The sequence below is a fragment of the Salmo trutta genome, chromosome 17 (genome assembly GCF_901001165.1).
Source record: "Salmo trutta chromosome 17, fSalTru1.1, whole genome shotgun sequence".
In the NCBI taxonomy this organism is placed as follows: Eukaryota; Metazoa; Chordata; class Actinopteri; order Salmoniformes; family Salmonidae; genus Salmo; species Salmo trutta.
The window spans coordinates 6967024-6982876 of record NC_042973.1 but is presented as its reverse complement, the minus strand read 5'-3'; the positions used below and the strand labels follow the sequence as shown (position 1 = coordinate 6982876).

The following is a 15853-nucleotide window of genomic DNA, read 5'->3' as shown; positions in this document are numbered from 1 at the left end:
CTGGATTTTTTGTTGTTATTCTGTCTCTCACTGTTCAAATAAACCTACCATTAAAATTATAGACTGATCATTTCTTTGTCAGTGGGCAAACGTACAAAATCAGCAGGGGATCAAAAACTTTTTTCCCTCTGTATATACTCTTACTTACTAATAATTAATTGCACCCACCTGGTGTCCCAGGTCTAAATCAGTCCTTGATTAGAGATTCAGATTAAAATGTTCCTGGTGTTTTTACATTTTTTATGAATACATCGACTTGTTAAATATGTGTTTACAAACTGTGAATCTATACATTGTTTTTGTACATTGTGACGCACATGATTGTACGTTTTACATTAGTGAAACAGATCATCAGAGATCATTCACCAGATTGTTGATGGAGACACACAATGTTTCTGGGAATTTAAAAGCTACTTTTTCAAAATGCCAATCTGCAGCAGGATTCCTCTGTTAATAATGTGACAAACTCTCTTGAAGGGAGGCGCCAAGTTCATTAGCAATATCCAACCCATGCATTGACATACATTTCTGAAAATATGCAGTTGATGGTGCAACTACATCTATAATTTTTTTTTTACTGTACTTCAGTACAGGTTAACTTTTTTAATACCCAGATAAGTATTATTATGCTCAGAAAGCAGGTGTAGATGTTACATTTCACTTTAAGGTCTACACCTGTTGTATTAGACGCATGCGACAAATGAAATTTGATTTGAAGCTGCTCATCTCAAGTTCTATTTAGTACGTACTGCAAATCCTTTGCACCATTGTTAAACCACTCAGTGATTTGAGAACTATAGACACACGTTGGACAGCATCTTTGAAGGAGCTTTGACAGGGCACCTCTGCCTGTTTTCAATCTGAGCTGTAAGGAAAATCAGCTTTTAGCCATCTCTTGAGACTGGATGTTCAAAAGTTTGTGCTGTTGAACATGAACTGCTAAACAGGAGTGCAAAAGCAGTGATGCAGAATCTGCCAGGTCTTCTAGATGAGAATTATCGATTTGTCTGTACCTCCTGAGATATGTTTCTATTTTTTTTTTATACATAGAATTGCTCAAATAATACGTCAAAGCATCAGGTTTTAATTTGTTTTGTTTTCTTTTGTTTAGGGAGTTTAGTGACAGGAGAATTCTACTCTGGTTTGGTGACCAAAGCAATAACTTAGATTGGATAAGCACATCCTTAGATCCTTAAAATCCCTTATAACATCTCAATCATCCCAGAACCATCATCCTCTGATCAGATTAATGTATTAAGCTCCCTCCTCTCCTAGGAAGTCCTTTCAAGGAAAGGTGGTCTCATGCTCCTTTTCTTCGTGTAGGCCAGCAATGCCATTAATGGGCGTGGCCTCACTGAGAATGCTGCGGAGTGTTACCCGGGTAACACTGAGTGACTGCTTCCTGGGCACGGGGTGCCGTGGCCGATGACACATCACTTCCTTGAACATCTCTCGGAAGCGGGTGGACATGAGGTTGTAGAGGATCGGGTTGACGGCCGAGCTGAGGTAGAAGAAGACGCCAGAGACGATGTGGACGTACTTGTACACCTCCAGCTGGATGCTGGTCCACTCGTCGATGAAGCTCCACATGAGTCTGTCGGTGTGGAATGGAGCCCAACAGATTCCAAAAACCACCACCAGAACAACTGGAGGGAGGGAGGGAGGGAGAGAGAGAGTCTTATTATTTTCATATTGTATTGACATCAAAACTATGAAATAACACATATGGAATCATGTAGTAACCAAACAAGTGTTAAACAAATCAAAATACATTTTAGATTTTAGATTCTTCAAAGTAGCCACCCTTTGTCTACATGACAGCTTTGCACACTCTTGCCATTATCTAAACCAACTTCATGAGGTAATCACCTGGAATGCATTTCAATTAGCAGGTGTGCCTTGTTAAAAGTTAATTTGTGGAATTTCATTCCTTCTTAATGCGTTTCAGCCAATCAGTTGTGTTGTGACAAGGTAGGGGTGGTTTACAGAAGATAGCTCTATTTGGTAAAAGACCAAGTCCATATTATGGCAAGAACAGCTCAAAGAAGCAAAGAAAAATGACAGTCAATCATTACTTCAAGACATGAAGGTCAGCTAATCTGGAAAAAGTTAAGAACTTTGAAAGTTTCTTCAAGTGCAGTCGCAAAAACTATCAAGTGCTATGATGAAACTGGCTCTCATGAGGACCGCCACAGGAAAGGAAGACCCAGAGTTACTTCTGCTGCAGAGGATAAGTTCATTAGAGTTACCAGCCTCAGAAATTGCAGCCCAAATAAATGCTTCACAGAGTTCAAGTAACAGATACATATCAACATCAACTGTTCAGAGGAGACTGAGTGAATCAGGCCTTCATGGTCGAATTGCTGCAGAGAAACCACTACTAAAGGACACCAATAAGAAGAGACTTGCTTGGGCCAAGAAACACGAGCAATGGACATTAGACCGGTGGAAATCTGTCCTTTGGTCTGATGAGTCCAAATTTGAGATTTTTGGTTCCAACCCCCGTGTCTTTGTGAGACGCAGAGTAGGTGAACGGATGATCTCTGCATGTGTTGTTCCCACCGTGGAACATGGAGGTAGTGTGATGGTGTGGGGGGTACTTTGATGGTGACACTGTCAGTGATTTATTTAGAATTCAAGGCATACTTAACCAGCATGGCTACCTCAGCATTCTGCAGCGATACTCCATCCCATCAGGTTTGCGCTTAGCGGGACTGTCATTTGTTTTTCAACAGAACAATGACCCAAAACACACCTCCAGGCTGTGTAAGGGCTATTTAACCAGGATGGAGAGTGATGGAGTGCTGCATCAGATGACCTGGCCTCCACAATCACCCGACCTCAACCCAATTGAGATGGTTTGGGATGAGTTGGATCGCAAAGTGAAGGAAAAGCAGCCAACAAGTGCTCAGCATATGTGGGAACTCCTTCAATGCTGCTGGAAAAGCATTCCTCATGATCCTGGTTGAGAGAATGCCAAGAGTGTGCAAAGCTGTCATCAAATCAAATCAAATTTATTTATATAGCCCTTCGTACATCAGCTGATATCTCAAAGTGCTGTACAGAAACCCAGCCTAAAACCCCAAACAGCAAGCAATGCATGTGAAAGAAGCACGGTGGCTAGGAAAAACTCCCTTGGAAAAACTCCCTAGAAAGGCCAAAACCTAGGAAGAAACCTAGAGAGGAACCAGGCTATGAGGGGTGGCCAGTCCTCTTCTGGCTGTGCCGGGTGGATATTATAACAGAACATGGTCAAGATATTAAAATGTTCATAAATGACCAGCATGGTCAAATAATAATAATCATAGTAGTTGTCGAGGGTGCAACAAGTCAGCAACTCAAGAGTAAGTGTCAGTTGGCTTTTTCATAGCCGATCTTTGAGAGTATCTCTACCGCTCCTGCTGTCTCTAGAGAGTTGAGAACAGCAGGTCGGGGACAGGTAGCACGTCCGGTGAACAGGTCAGGGTTCCATAGCCGCAGGCAGAACAGTTGAAACTGGAGCAGCAGCACGGCCAGGTGGACTGGGGACAGCAAGGAGTCATCATGCCAGGTAGTCCTGAGGCATGGTCCTAGGGCTCAGGTCCTCCGAGAGAAAGAAAGAAAGAGAGAAAGAGAGAATTAGAGAGAGCATATTTAAATTCACACAGGACACCGGATAAGACAAGAGAAATACTCCAGATGTAACAGACTGACCCTAGCCCCCCGACACATAAACTACTGCAGCATAAATACTGGAGGCTGAGACAGGAGGGATCAGAAGACACTGTGGCCCCATCCGATGATACCCCCGGACAGGGCAAAGTGTGGCTACTTTGAAGAATCTCAAATCTCAAATATATTTTGATTTGTTTAACACTTATTTGGTTACTACATGATTCCATATGTGTTATTTCATAGTTTTGATGTCTTCACTATTATTCTACAATGTAGAAATAAAACCCTTGAAGGAGTAGGTGTGTCCAAACTTTTGACTGGTATTGTATGTGAACAGAGAAGTATTTTTTAAACTCAGGTTATTCTATTATTGGACTGTACCTCAGTGTAATTTATGGTCTTGGTAAAAACAGAGTGTCTCGGGGATTATTTGTGAGAAGATCCACTCTTAATGAATTTATGCATTAAATACCAAGTTGGGAGTCTGGGTGAAGTCTTGAAGTACACCGCTAAATTATAACTATCTATCCGAGGCAGACTTACACCCAAAGACCTCCGAGCTAAATAAGAGGGATAGGCTATATCACGAGTGATAGAGTGAGATAATAACAAACACTCTTAGAAATAAAGGTTTAGTGTTCTTAAAGGGGTATAACCGCTTGTCTCTGGGCTGTAAGGTCATTGTACCCCAGTTCCTTCTTACATACTATATGCACTCAGTGGCTAGTTTATTAGGTACACCACCCTGTTCACGAAAAGGGTTCACTCCTACAGACAGTGAGTCACGTGACTGTAGCTTGCTATATAAAGCAGGCAGACAGGCATTGATGCATTCAGTTACTGTTTGATTGAATGTTAGAATGAGTGACACTAAGCAACTTTGAGCATGGTATGATCATTGCGCGACGGTTCCAGTGTTTCAGTATATCTGTTGTGGGGGGTTAAGTGACTTGCTCAAAGGCACAACAGCAGGCAATGGCATCTAGGATTTGTTAACAGCAACTCTTCGGTTTGCATGTTGACTTCGTGCCAGATTTTTCCCGTCAGACCCGGGATTCGAACTGGGGAAAGGGGATACCTAGTCAGTTGCACAACTGAATGCATTCAACCGAAATGTGTCTTCCACATTTAACTCAACCCCTATGAATAAGGTGAAGGTGGCAATTGTTGTTGGGGGTTAACTGCTCAACGGTAGAACAGCTCAGGGATTTGAACCAGCAACATTTTGGTTACTTGCCCAATGCTCTTGGCTACCTGCCGCCAAATAATGCCCATTCATCGACGAGATACTATTCCTGTACTCTCTATGTGGCTGTAGTATTGTATGTGTAAGGCAGGGGTGTAAAACTAAATTCCTGTAGGACCAAGTGTCTGCTGGGTTTTTACTCCTCCCTTGTGATTGATTGGTCAATTAAGGTAATTGATTAGTTAGGAACTGTCATATATACAGCTGTGTCTAACCGCAGGCACCATTACGACACTGTTGGCCTAAAACAAGTGATTTGAAAGCGTAGTGTAAATTCACCTGATAGCTTCAGGTTTCTGATAGAAGAGTTATCATTTCATATTTTGAAATATAATATGGTTGTCTAACTATACAAATACGTTTTGAGATCAATCGACACTATCCAAAGAGTTTTGATCAAAATTGTTTAATTTAGTCTCTGTCTTCTAGGTCTTTTTATTTTTTATATATTTTTAAATAAATTCTATTTGATCACAAGGTCATACAAAGGTCGCTGAGGTATGCAGAAGGGCTGCTTCAAAATAGATATAGAAACAATGTATAATAGAAATAGTTAGATACTGACTGATTTGTTTTCCAAGATGACTTAGCATACATGAGAGGAAAAGAGTCAGCAGGTAGCCTAGTGGTTAAAGCGTTGGGCCAGTAACCGAAAGGACTTGCTAGCACAGAATATGTTCCGGGATTCCTCCGATGGCATTGAGGAGTACACCACATCAGTCACTGGCTTCATAAATAAGTGCATCGATGACGTCGTCCCCACAGTGACTGTACGTACAGACCCCAACCAGAAACCATGGATTACAGGCAACATTCGCACTGAGCTAAAGGGGAGAGCTGCCGCCTTCAAGGAGCGGGACACTAACCCGGGCGCTTATAAGAAATCCCGCTACGCCCTCAGACGAACCATCAAACAGGCAAAGCGCCAATACAGGGCTAAGATTGAATCGTACTATACCGGCTTCGACACTCACCGGATGTGGCAGGGCCTGCAAACTATTACAGACTACAAAAGGGAAGCACAGCCGCGAGCTGCCCAGTGACACGAGCCTACCAGAAGAGCTAAATAACTTCTATGCTCGCTTCGAGGCAAGCAACACTGGGGCATGCATGAGAGCATCAGCTGTTCCCGGACATCTGCCACACTGACCCTCAATACTGGAGCCCCTCAGGGGTGCGTGCTCAGTCCCATCCTGTACTCCCTATTCACCCACGACTGCATGCTCAGGCACGACTCCAACACCATCATTAAGTTTGCAGATGACACAACAGTGGTAGGCCTGATCACTGACAACGACGAGACAGCCTATAGGGAGGAGGTCAGAGACCTGGCCGGGTGGTACCAGAATAAGAACCTATTCCTCAACGTAATCAAGACAAAGGAGATGATTGTGGACTACAGGAAAAGGATGACCGAGCACGCCCCCATTCTCATCGACGGGGCTGTAGTGGAGCAGGTTGAGAGCTTCAAGTTCCTTGGTGTCCACATCACCAACAAACTAGAATGGTCCAAACACACCAAGACAGTCGTGAAGAGGGAACGACATAGCCTATTCCCCCTCAGGAAACTAAAAAGATTTTGCATGGGTCCTCAGATCCTCAAAAAGTTAAACACCTGCACCATCGAGAGCATCCTGACTGTTTGCATCACTGCCTGGTAGGCAACTGCTCAGCCTCCGACCGCAAGGCACTACAGAGGGCAATGCGTACGGCCCAGTACATTATTGCGGCCAAGATCCCTACCATCCAGGACCTCTATATTAGGCGATGTGAATAGAAGGCCCAGAAAATCGTCAAAGACCCCAACCACCCAAACCATAGACTATTTGCTCTGCTGCTGCACGGCAAGAGGTACCGGTGTATCACGTCTGACACCAACAGGCTCTTGAACAGCTTCTATCCCCTAGTAATACGACTGATAAATAATTAACAAAATAGCTACACAGACCGAGCTTACCTTGTATCTTTATTTAGCTTTTATTTCCGTATTTGCACACTCACAGGGCCCTACACACTCACACACACTGTCACTCCAACACACACACACACACACACACAAACACTCACTGCATAATCTGCTCACTTATACATAATATACACATACATTTATGCTGACTCTACACAGCCACACACCCAATCACATACATTTATGCTGACTCTACACAGCCACACACCCAATCACATACATTTATGCTGACTCTACACAGCCACACACCCAATCACATACATTTATACTGACTCTACACAGCCACACACCCAATCACATACATTTATGCTGACTCTACACAGCCACACCCAATCACATACATTTATACTGACTCTACACAGCCACACACCCAATCACATACATGTATACTGACTCTACACAGCCACACACCCAATCACATACATGTATACTGACTCTACACAGCCACACACCCAATCACATACATTTATACTGACTCTACACAGCCACACACCCAATCACATACATGTATACTGACTCTACACAGCCACACACCCAATCACATACATGTATACTGACTCTACACAGCCACACACCCAATCACATACATGTATACTGACTCTACACAGCCACACACCCAATCACATACATTTATACTGACTCTACACAGCCACACACCCAATCACATACATGTATACTGACTCTACACAGCCACACACCCAATCACATACATGTATACTGACTCTACACAGCCACACACCCAATCACATACATGTATACTGACTCTACACAGCCACACACCCAATCACATACATTTATACTGACTCTACACAGCCACACACCCAATCACATACATGTATACTGACTCTACACAGCCACACACCCAATCACATACATGTATACTGACTCTACACACCCTGTACATATCTACCTCCATCACTCCAGTATCTCTGCACATGTAAATATGGTATTGGAGCTGACTTTTTAAATATTTCCTGTAAAGAGTGTGCTTGCTAACTTACTTATTTTATTGTGTATTTCATATTTTTATATATTTTTTTCTAGTAATACATTGTTATTGATTATTGCATTGTTGGGTTTTGAGTTTGCAAGAAAGGCATTTCACTGTGACATAAAAACATGAAACATTTTCATTGAACAGAAACAACAGTTTTTTTTATCTGTTTTATTTACCTGAAAGAAGTCTGTCCTTTGACTAATGAAGTACGTCTCAGTATGACTAATGTGACTAATGAAGTACGTCTCAGTATGACTAATGTGACTAATGAAGTACGTCTCAGTATGACTAATGTGACTAATGAAGTACGTCTCAGTATGACTAATGTGACTAATGAAGTACGTCTCAGTATGACTAATGTGACTAATGAAGTACGTCTCAGTATGACTAATGTGACTAATGAAGTACGTCTCAGTATGACTAATGTGACTAATGAAGTACGTCTCAGTATGACTAATGTGACTAATGAAGTACGTCTCAGTATGACTAATGTGACTAATGAAGTACGCCACAGTATGACTAATGTGACTAATGAAGTACGTCTCAGTATGACTAATGTGACTAATGAAGTACGTCTCAGTATGACTAATGTGACTAATGAAGTACGTCTCAGTATGACTAATGTGACTAATGAAGTACGTCACAGTATGACTAATGTGACTAATGAAGTACGCCACAGTATGACTAATGTGACTAATGAAGTACGTCTCAGTATGACTAATGTGACTAATGAAGTACGTCTCAGCATGACTAATGTGACTAATGAAGTACGTCTCAGTATGACTAATGTGACTAATGAAGTACGCCACAGCTAGCACCAGCTCCAGTGTTAATTAGCTTAACTCCCAAGTTCAGCTCGCCACCTGTGGCTGTGCAGATAATCTACGGTTTTCTAGAATTATTATTATCACTATTTTATCCTTCACTGTGTGTGAATGCTAGAACTTTAATACAATATTTGTTTCCTAATGAAGTTGTCAATGTTTTTTTCAAATTTCTGTCATGGTGCAACATTTTTTGCACTTATTTTTGCGCTAGCTATGGAAGTACTGTGAGCCACATTTTTCCTGTCAGCTGACTCGCTAGCTAGCTAGCTAAAGTGTAGCAGTTTGTATATTGTTTTTGAGTCACTGTATTGTTAAAGCAGATGATAAATGTTTTTTTGTTTATTATCGCTAAATATATGTGCCCAAGTCAACCCCGTTTTCAGGATTTCAGGTAGATCATTAAAATCAATCTATAACACCACCTTTTTGGACTCATTCAGCAGTTTTTACCTAAATAAGTAGAATACTATTTGGAATTTAATATTGGAAGTTCCATTTATATTCCTAAAACATAAGTTGAAAATGATGCTATCGTCCAGCGGAGGGTTTAGTATTTATTTATTTAGTCCAGGGGAGGGTTTAGTATTTATTTATTTAGTCCAGGGGAGGGTTTAGTATTTATTTATTTAGTCCAGGGGAGGGTTTAGTATTTATTTATTTAGTCCAGGGGAGGGTTTAGTATTTATTTATTTAGTCCAGGGGAGGGTTTAGTATTTATTTATTTAGTCCAGGGGAGGGTTTAGTATTTATTTATTTAGTCCAGGGGAGGGTTTAGTATTTATTTATTATGTCCAGGGGAGGGTTTAGTATTTATTTATTTAGTCCTGGGTAGGGTTTAGTATTTATTTATTTAGTCCAGGGGAGGGTTTAGTATTTATTTATTTAGTCCAGGGGAGGGTTTAGTGTTTATGTATTTAGTCCAGGGGAGGGTTTAGTATTTATTTATTTAGTCCAGGGGAGGGTTTAGTATTTATTTATTTAGTCCAGGGGAGGGTTTAGTATTTATGTATTTAGTCCAGGGGAGGGTTTAGTATTTATTTATTATGTCCAGGGGAGGGTTTAGTATTTATTTATTTATTAAGTCCAGGGGAGGGTTTAGTATTTATTTATTTAGTCCAGGGGAGGGTTTAGTATTTATTTATTTAGTCCAGGGGAGGGTTTAGTATTTATTTATTTAGTCCAGGGGAGGGTTTAGTATTTATGTATTTAGTCCAGGGGAGGGTTTAGTATTTATTTATTTAGTCCAGGGGAGGGTTTAGTATTTATTTATTATGTCCAGGGGAGGGTTTAGTGTTTATGTATTTAGTCCAGGGGAGTGTCATGTAATTTATAATCGATTAGATGTCATATTGCTCATTTTTTGGGAATTAGTTGCTGATTATATCTCGATGTGTGCCCGACGCTGTCACTCATCCTTGATTCTCTGCTGGGGGGGGGGGGGGGGGCATCAAGTGCGCCTTTTGTGGTCTCAATCAAATGATCCGTAGACTATACTATAGGCTATAGACCTAGGCTATACGATGCGCATACTCGGAGAAGCACAAGGCAAAGTAATATATATACAGTATATGTACACACCAAATTACCAAAAGTATGTGGACTCCTGCTCGTCGAACATCCCATTCCAAAATCCTGGAATTGGTCCCCCATTTTTAATGCTATAACAGACTCCACTCTTCTGGGAAGGCTTTCAACTAGATGTTGGAGCATTGCTGCGGGGACTTGCTTCCATTTAGCCACAAGAGCATTAGTGAGGTCGGGCACTGATGTTAGGTCATTAGACCTGGCTCGTTGTTGGCATTAGACCTGGCTCGTTGTTGGCTCGTTGTTGGTTGTGGTCATTCATCCAAATCAAATCAAATCAAAGTTTATTTGTCACGTGCGCCGAATACAACAGACCTTACAGTGAAATGCTTACTTACAGGCTCTAACCAACAGTGCAAAAAAGGTATTAGGTGAACAATAGGTAAGTAAATAAATAAAAACAACTGTAAAAAATACAGTGAAAAATAACAGTAGCGAGGCTATATACAGTAGCGAGGCTATATACAGGCACTAGTTGGTCGGGCCAATTGAGGTAGTATGCACATGAATGTATAGTTAAAGTGACTATGCATATATGATAAACAGAGAGTAGCAGTAGCGTAAAAGAGAGGTTGGGGGGGCACACAATGCAATTAGCCATTTGATTACCTGTTCAAGAGCCTTATGGCTTGGGGGTAAAAACTGTTGAGAAGCATTTTTGTCCTAGACTTGGCACTCCGGTACTGCTTGCCATGCAGTAGTAGAGAGAACAGTCTATGACTGGGGTGGCTAGGGTCTTTGACAACTTTTAGGGCCTTCCTCTGAGACCGCCTGGTGTAGAGGTCCTGGATGGCAGGTAGCTTAGCCCCAGTGATGTACTGAGCCGTACGCACTACCCTCTGTAGTGCCTTGCATTCGGAGGCCGAGCAATTGCCGTACCAGGCAGTGAAGCAACCAGTCAGGATGCTCTCGATGTTGCAGCTGTAGAACCTTTTGAGGATCTGAGGACCCATGCAAAATCTTTTTAGTTTCCTGAGGGGGAATAGGCTTTGTTGTGCCCTCTTCACGACTGTCTTGGTGGGTTTGGACCATTCTAGTTTGTTGGTGATGTGGACACCAAGGAACTTGAAGCTCTCAACCTGCTCCACTACAGCCCCGTCGATGAGAATGGGGGCGTGCACGGTCCTCCTTTTCCTGTAGTCCACAATCATCTCCTTTGTCTTGGTTACGTTGAGGGATAGGTTGTTATTCTGTCACCACCCAGCCAGGTCTCTGACCTCCTCCCTATAGGCTGTCTCGTCGTTGTCGGTGATCAGGCCTACCACTGTTGTGTCATCTGCAAACGTAATGATGGTGTTGGAGTCATGCCTGGCCATGCAGTCGTGGGTGAACAGGGAGTACAGGAGGGGACTGAGCACGCACTCCTGAAGGGCTCCAGTGTTGAGGATCAGCGTGGCAGATGTGTTGCTACCTACCCTCACCACCTGGGGGCGGCCCGTCAGGATGTCCAGGATCCAGTTGCAGAGGGAGTTGTTTAGTCCCAGGATCCTTAGCTTAGTGGTGAGCTTTGAGGGTACTAAGGTGTTGACTGCTGAGCTGCAGTCAATGAATAGCATTCTCACGTAGGTGTTCCTTTTGTCCAGGTGGGAAAGTGCAGTGTGGAATGCAATAGAGATTGCATCATCTGTTTGGGCGTTATGCAAATTGGAGTGGGTCTAGTGTTTCTGGGATAATGGTGTTGATGTGAGCCATTACCAGCCTTTCAAAGCACTTCATGGCTACGGATGTGAGTGCTACGGGTCTGTAGTCATTTAGGCAGGTTGCCTTCGTGTTCTTGGGCACAGGGACTATGGTGGTCTGCTTGAAACATGTTGGTATTACAGACTCAATCAGGTACATGTTGAAAATGTCAGTGAAGACACCTGCCAGTTGGCCAGCACACGTCCTGGTAATCTGTCTGGCCCCGCGGCCTTGTGAATGTTGACTTGTTTAAAGGTCTTACATCGGCTATGGAGAGCGTGATCAGACAGTCGTCCGGAACAGCTGATGCTCTCATGCATGCCTCAGTGTTGCTTGCCTCAAAGCGAGCATAGAAGTGATTTAGCTCGTCTGGAGGGCTCGTGTCACTGGGCAGCTCACGGCTGTGCTTCCCTTTTGTAGTCTGTAATAGTTTGCAGGCCCTACCACATCCGACGAGCGTCGGAGCCGGTTTAATACGATTCAATCTTAGTCCTGTATTGGCGCTTTGCCTGTTTGATGGTTTGTCGGAGGGCATAGCAGGATTTCTTGTAAGCTTCCGGGTTAGAGGGTAGGCAGCTCTACCCTTTAACTCAGTGCGAATGTTGCCTGTAATCCATGGTTTCTGGTTGGGGTCTGAACGTACAGCCACTGTGGGGATGACGTCCTCGATGCACTTATTGATAAAGCCAGTGACTGATGTGTACTCTGCAATGCCATCAGAACAATCTCAGAACATATTCCAGTCTGTGCTAGCAAAACAGTCCTTTAGTTTAGCATCTGCTTCATCTGACAACTTTTTTATAGACCGAGTCACTGGTGCTTCCTGCTTTAATTTTTGCTTGTAAGCAGGAATCAAGAGGATAGAATTATGGTCAGATTTGCCACATGGAGGGCGAGGGAGAGCTTTATACGCTTCTCTGTGTGTGGAGTAAAGGTGATCTACATTTCTTTTCCCTCTGGTTGCACGTTTAACATGTTGATAGAAATGAGGTAAAACTGATTTAATTTTCCCTGCATTAAAGTCCCCGGCCACTAAGAGCGCCTTCTCTGGGTGAGCGGTTTCCTGTTTGCTTATTTCCTTATACAGCTGACAGAGTGCGATCTTAGTGCCAGCATCCGTCTGTGGTGGTAAATAAACAGCCATGAAAAATATAGATAACTCTCTTGGCAAATAGTGTGGTTTACAGCTTATCATGAGATACTCTACTTCAGGCGGGCAAAATCTAGAGACTTCCTTAGATTTCGAGCACCAGCTGTTATTTACAAATATACACAGTCCGCCCCCTCATCTTAACAGAGTGTGCTGTTCTATCTAACCTGTATATCCCGCAAGCTGAATATTATACATGTCGTCATTCAGCCACGATTCGGTTAAACATAAGATATTACAGTTTTTGTTGGTAGGATATTCGTGATCGTACCTCATCTAATTTATTGTCCAATGATTGTACGTTGGCAAGTAATACTGATGGTAAGGGCAGATTTCCTACTCGCCGTCGGCGGATCCTTACCAGGCACCCCGCCCTGTGTCCTCTATATCTGCGTCTCTTTCTCTTGCCAATGACGGGGATATTTTGCCTTGTCGGGTGTCTGAAGTACATCCTGTGCGTCCTGCTTATTGAAGAAAAAATCTTTGTCTAACCCGAGGTGAGTGATCGCTGTCCTGATATATCAGAAGTTCTTTATTGCCGTAAGACACGGTGGCAGAAACATTATGTACAAAATAAGTTACAAATAACGGAAGAAAAAACACATAATAGCACAATTGTTTAGGCGCCCGTAAAACGGCTGCCATTTTTTAATTCTAGGCTACACTGTATTACACACTGCAATGAATAGGCTATCCCAATCAGGAGCCCTGTCCTGCCGTGCTCTTGCTGATGTGCTCCCGAGTGGCGCAGCAGTCTAAGGCACCGCATCTCAGTGCTAGAGGCATCACTACAGACCCTGGTTTGATTCCAGGCTGTATCACAACCGGCCGTGATTGGGAGTCCCTTAGGGGGGGGGGGCACAATTGGCCCAATGTCGTCCGGGTTTGGCCGGGGTAGGCCGTCATTGTAAATAAGAATTTGTTCTTAACTGACTTTCCTAGTTTTCAACAACTGGTTCTGTTGCGCTCACATTGTACAGTTGATAGACAACTGTATTTGCATTTATTATGGGTCCCCATTAGCTACTGCCGAGGCAGCAGCTACTCTTCCTGGGGTTTATTAGGGATCCCCATTAGTTCCTGCCAAGGTAGCAGCTACTCTTCCTGGGGTTTGTTAAGGATCCCCATTAGTTCCTGCCAAGGCAGCAGCTATTCTTCCTGGGTTTTATTATGGATTACCATTAGTTCCTGCCAAGGCAGAAGCTACTCTTCCTGGGGTCCTGCAAAATTAAGGCAGTTATACAATTTTAAAAACATTACAATACATTCATTACAGAATTCACAACACACACTCAGGCCCATACTCCACTACCACATATCTACCACGGTTCCAAACTTAGACTATCCTCTATTTTAACAAGAGCCTGTATAGAAATCAAAAAGTCTGGTGCTGCAGCATGCGCTCATTCATTGTCATGCTCTGTTGTGCTATTCTAAAATATTCTGCTTGTCTCTAGTCATGTAAAATGACGTAGAATTGAATGAAAAGCGATTATAAAAGACAATTGTTTTCTCTGACCCAGACTTAAGATGTTAGATTCATGCAGTTATTTTATTTTAATGGAGATCTTTTCACCCTTGTCCACACTGGTCTGGGAATCCACAACCTTCTGGCTACTTTGTCATGTAATGGTTAGGCTACAAAAACGGAGAACCCTTTCTAAAACTGCATATCTAAGGCTCTGGTCTGTCCTAAGAGTGAGGGTAAATGGTAGGCATGTTCTCAGCTATCCACTTGGTTTTAATAATTATTTTTGATATAGGGGAGGGTCACTTGTTTGTTTTTTTTTCAAGTGTTTAGGGAGGGTCAAAACGAAAAGGTAAACGCAACACTATTTTGTTAATCACTCATAACAATATCAATTTGAAATCAATAGAGTGGGGGCAAATGTTTGGGGTGTATGCACTGTTTAAATGAACACTATTCAAAGGCCACACTGAATCTGATAATCATTTTCATATCAGTGGTTAGAAGAGAATTTGCTGAAGACAGTCATGTGAACTTCTGGAACGTCGGGTGGAAGTTTTGTGAGGCTGGCGAAACGTAGAAGGGAACAAATCAGTTGCATTGTTATTTAACTTTGACGAATCACAACCCGCCATAGGAGATCAACAGTGACAAGGGTTGGCTGTTATTTAAGTGATAGTTTGACTCTCAGATCCATATATAGGTGTGAGACCAGCAACTTCTATACAGAGAGCACCCCAAAATTTACAACTGGATAAATACAGCTTTATTGGACAATCTCACAGCTAAATATCACACTGAAACCTGAACATGTATGTTAAACTGCAATCAAGATTAAAGTGCAGTAAACAGAGGAACAGCCTCTCCCCCATGTGTCACCGGAGCACAATCTACATATCTTTACCTACTCACACCAGTGATAATTGTTGTGGAAAAATATTCAATCAAATACTTCTTAGATACCGGAGCTTGTAAATTCAATTAGACTTTATTACAAAAGTAACAGAAGCTGAGTCTTTCCATGGAAAAAATCTGCCTCCTCATTCTTAGTGCTTGGCTTTTATACAGTTTTACCCTTACATAACATCGTCACTCCATTTTACGAATCATGTTGTCTTACTTAGTTTGCATTCTTTTATTGGCTCAGACATTGTGGCATAGATTATATTGGTGGCATGACATGCATACCCCTTAGCTAATGTTCCTGTCCAAAGGTCTTTACAAGTTCAGGCTGAGGTTATCTATGTATGATTACTCATGTGCGTGTCCAGTAGCCTTCAC

The 15853-nt window shown here is 42.5% G+C and overlaps 1 protein-coding gene across 1 annotated transcript in view; it reads right to left on the bottom strand.

Annotated features, from left to right (window-relative positions):
* Positions 1-549: 549 nt before the first annotated feature.
* nmur1a (neuromedin U receptor 1a) overlaps positions 550-15853 on the bottom strand; it is a 34326-nt gene continuing 19022 nt past the window's right edge. Inside the window, exon 3 of the mRNA XM_029695474.1 lies at positions 550-1646. Within this exon, the coding sequence (XP_029551334.1) occupies positions 1285-1646 (362 nt within the window). The 3' untranslated portion in view covers positions 550-1284. The remainder of the gene's footprint in view (positions 1647-15853) is intronic.